This window comes from Mercenaria mercenaria, chromosome 1 (assembly GCF_021730395.1).
Source record: "Mercenaria mercenaria strain notata chromosome 1, MADL_Memer_1, whole genome shotgun sequence".
Taxonomy (NCBI): Eukaryota; Metazoa; Mollusca; class Bivalvia; order Venerida; family Veneridae; genus Mercenaria; species Mercenaria mercenaria.
This window is the reverse complement of record NC_069361.1, coordinates 27,910,591-27,914,158: the sequence shown is the minus strand read 5'-3', so window position 1 is coordinate 27,914,158 and position 3,568 is coordinate 27,910,591. Positions and strand designations below refer to the sequence as shown.

At 32.8% G+C, this 3,568-nt stretch overlaps 1 protein-coding gene across 1 annotated transcript; it reads right to left on the bottom strand.

Moving 5' to 3' along the window:
* Positions 1-434: 434 nt before the first annotated feature.
* Positions 435-3,246, bottom strand: LOC123542932 (toll-like receptor 13). Its single transcript, XM_053542931.1, has 2 exons — positions 3,127-3,246; positions 435-2,972 (listed from the first exon to the last, which is right to left on the bottom strand). The coding sequence occupies exon 2, from the start codon at positions 2,946-2,948 to the stop codon at positions 669-671; it is 2,280 nt and encodes a 759-aa protein (XP_053398906.1). The 5' UTR covers positions 2,949-2,972; positions 3,127-3,246; the 3' UTR covers positions 435-668.
* Between the last annotated feature and the right edge of the window lie 322 nt (positions 3,247-3,568).

Here is a 3,568-nt window from a genome sequence, read left to right as displayed (position 1 = left end):
TTTTGAGACTAATCTTCTTATTTGCTGTGCAGATGGAGTAGAAGCTTTCAATTTGCATACAACAAGTTTTTAAGATTTACCTAATTCATAATAAATTTTCAGTTTTTGCATTTTCCACCATCTTGGAAACACTGAAAACATATCACATCTTCAATGACGTCACTGACGTAACGTTGACGTCGCATGCAATCATTATACCTCTCTAATGAGACTTGGGTCAATTAGCTTTCTAACAAGTGCTCAACTATTTCTCTATTGCAAAAACTGACAAAGTTATTAAATTTACTTATGTTATTATATATTATAGATCAACCTGTATGATCACCATATATCGGGTTCGTGTAAGTGACTGTTTTCCAGGAAATATGATTTCTGACTGTATTATCACAATCTTGTCAACTTTGCTGTGAAATTTGTAAAAAGAATGCGAATCATGATTGTGTTTATTTATAGTATATATAAAAGCTAGAGACAAAGTCTACTCATTCTCGAAAAGTTACGTACATTGAAACGTGAATCAAATATCGGAAATACTTCAAAGCTTACTCTATTTTCAAATTTTTCATTCTTCTAAATTATCACTACATCTAATTCTACTGTATTTCAGTACGAAAAATACAGCATATGCATGAATGAAATGCATTTACACAAAACAATGTAAATGACATTTAAATATTGGTTGTGTCATCTTGCTTTGTGTTCTTCTTTCTCTTGTGATTATCTACTTTGACAATATAACTGTTTGCAGCTAACTTGATAATTGACTCACATAGAGATTTCCAGTCCGGAATGAGCTCATATTGTCCACCTTTGATAACAAGTTTTGCTCTGGTATACCGGTTAAATATAGCCGCCAACAGGGGTGACATTTTATTTTCTGGTACTTCCTCTTTCAAAATCAATATAATTGGTTTGTTGATTTCATATGCTTCCCGCAATTCCATTTCACACCACTGACTCTGACAGAAATAGTTAGAGACCACATATATCATAACACATGACTTGGAAATACACCGTAGGATTTCGTTAACAATAGGACGGCCCAAATTGAAATGCGTGTCTCCAAGACAAATACAATCACGCTCAATTGCAGCATAATTGTTAAAAGCGCGTTTCAAATTAGGATTTATCGTGTCTAAAACACATATTTCATCTTCGCTTGCATATGAGATCTGACAAAGATATTGCTCCTGCAATATTCCCTTTAAAAATTGCTTAAGAAAAAACATCTGAGCATTTTTTTCTCTTCGCATGTTTTTCCTTCTAGACAAATACTTCATCAGCAAAAGAAAGCCTGACAATATGACCACAGCAAAAATAGAAACAGCCACAAAAATACCGGTGCGGTAACATAGATATTTCGAATGTTGCAAGGAAAAGTCACCGATTTCAATTTCCTCACCTTCCATGTCACACGTGTACCTATGTTTCAAGTGCGGTTGTAAGTCAGATATTATCCATTCTATAAAATTAACACCTTTACAACTACATTCAATTGGGTTTCCGGAAAAATCTAGAATAACTTTGTTTTCATTATTCCTTGTTAAATATACTTGAACATTTTCAAGTGATTTTCCCTCAAGGTAATGTATACGATTCAAACTTAAATTTATCACAAGTAAATAATTCAAATTAGTTACTCTGAATGTAATTGTCTCAAATATATTTTCCGACAAGTCTAGGACTTGTAAATACGCGTTATCTCTGAAAAAGTCGTAAGGTAAATTTGAAATTCTGTTTCCAGCAATACTAAAATATTTCAACGAGTCTAAATCACGGAGTAGTTCGCCAAATTCGGGTAGATTTTCCATTTGTCCCAACTTGTTATTGTTTAGATTCAGAGTCAACAAAGATGTTGCAGTATTGAGTGCATATGGAGAAAAATATATAATTTCGTTAAATGATATATCAACCTCGGTAATGTTGTTATATTTAGGTAAGTAAAGTGTTATATTAAAATATTTCAGACGGTTTCGTCTAAACTGAAGTGTTTTCAACTTCACCGAACACGTTGAAATGTTTATGAAAATGTTTTTTATACTTACTGTGTTTTCTCTAAAAATTGCATCGGCACACAGGTGTTCAATTTTAAAAAATAATTTGATAAACTGGTAGTTTAGTTCAGCGCAATGAGAAACATTTCTTGCTTCGAATATATTTGCTGTTTTGAAGTAGCGATCAAGCGGAAATTCAGAAATATTTAAAGAAATGAGACCATCCGAGAGTTTATCATATGTTTCATAAATACTGCGCCAACCCATATTCTTACCACTGACACTATAGTACACGTCTGAAAGGTCGACGCTTCTCAAACGGTTAGGACGTTCAGGCAAATCTAGGATGCTTTGAAGAACAACGTTAGAGTTGCTTAGATTTAAATACATAACACCGTATTTTTTTATCATCTGGACAAACTTGTCATCAATTTTACATTCATCAATACTTTTGTCGGAGACATGACTCAGTGTTAGTTTATCTATCGTTATGTCTACGCTTAAAGAGGAGTCCAGGAAATCTTCAATATTCATCATTCGACACGACGAAAATTCTAGCAATTTTAAATGTACATTGCTTGCTAGAGTATTTACACTAAAAGATGTTATTCTGTTGCCGTGGAAACGAAGTTCTGTAAGGTTAGATAAGGATTTGAAACATCCACGTAAAAACGATATGTTAAAATTTTCATATTGTACATTGTTTTGTGCAGTTATTTCTAACACACTTATATTCTCCCAGCTTTTATCAGCGAACATCTTGTCTTCAAATCTTATGGATTTGTCAATAGTTATTTGTACTTCCTTTACATCTGGTGGCACTGTGAACGGAACCGTGTTGTCGCATGTGAGCATATCCAATTCAGGCAGGTATTTACAATCTGACGACAAACTTAAGCACGTGCTTGTAAAACACGTGACAATAACAATATGTGTATACATTCCAAATATCATATCTGTTTCCACCCGGGTTATTATCTGAAAATAAAATATTTATGATGATAAGTAATTATATTGCCAGATTCAAGAATATATTTTCCTGAAATTCCAGGTTTTTCGTTTTTATCTCTACACATAGTTGGATTCCAGTTCAAGATTGATGTGAATTATAATGTGCAAGTACAAAACTTACCTAACGTAGATGAAAACTGTATGCCTGGCTATATTATTATTTATACGTTAAACCAACGACAGAGAAAACGATTGTATAACTTGCTAGAGTTACTAACTTTACGAGTAAATAACACACAAAATACGAAACAAGACTATTATCATATAACGATTTCCCACACGTGAATTCGATTGCAGTAGTTTCCGTTTGCATTTTGATAATTGATGAATAATAAATATTATTCATAGAATATTTACATCTCAAATACAAATTTTAAACTTAACAACGGTATAAAAAGTTTTATGGAGATGAGGTCGAAGGTGTAGCTTACAGAGTGTTAACAAGGTTTTTCCATTACCTGGTCAAGTGATCTAGGTTTTTACCTCAGATGCTTCCGTATGTTTAGTTCTTGTCCAAGATTTTACCGAGGATAACATTTTGAAAAAGTTTCATTTTGGGCATA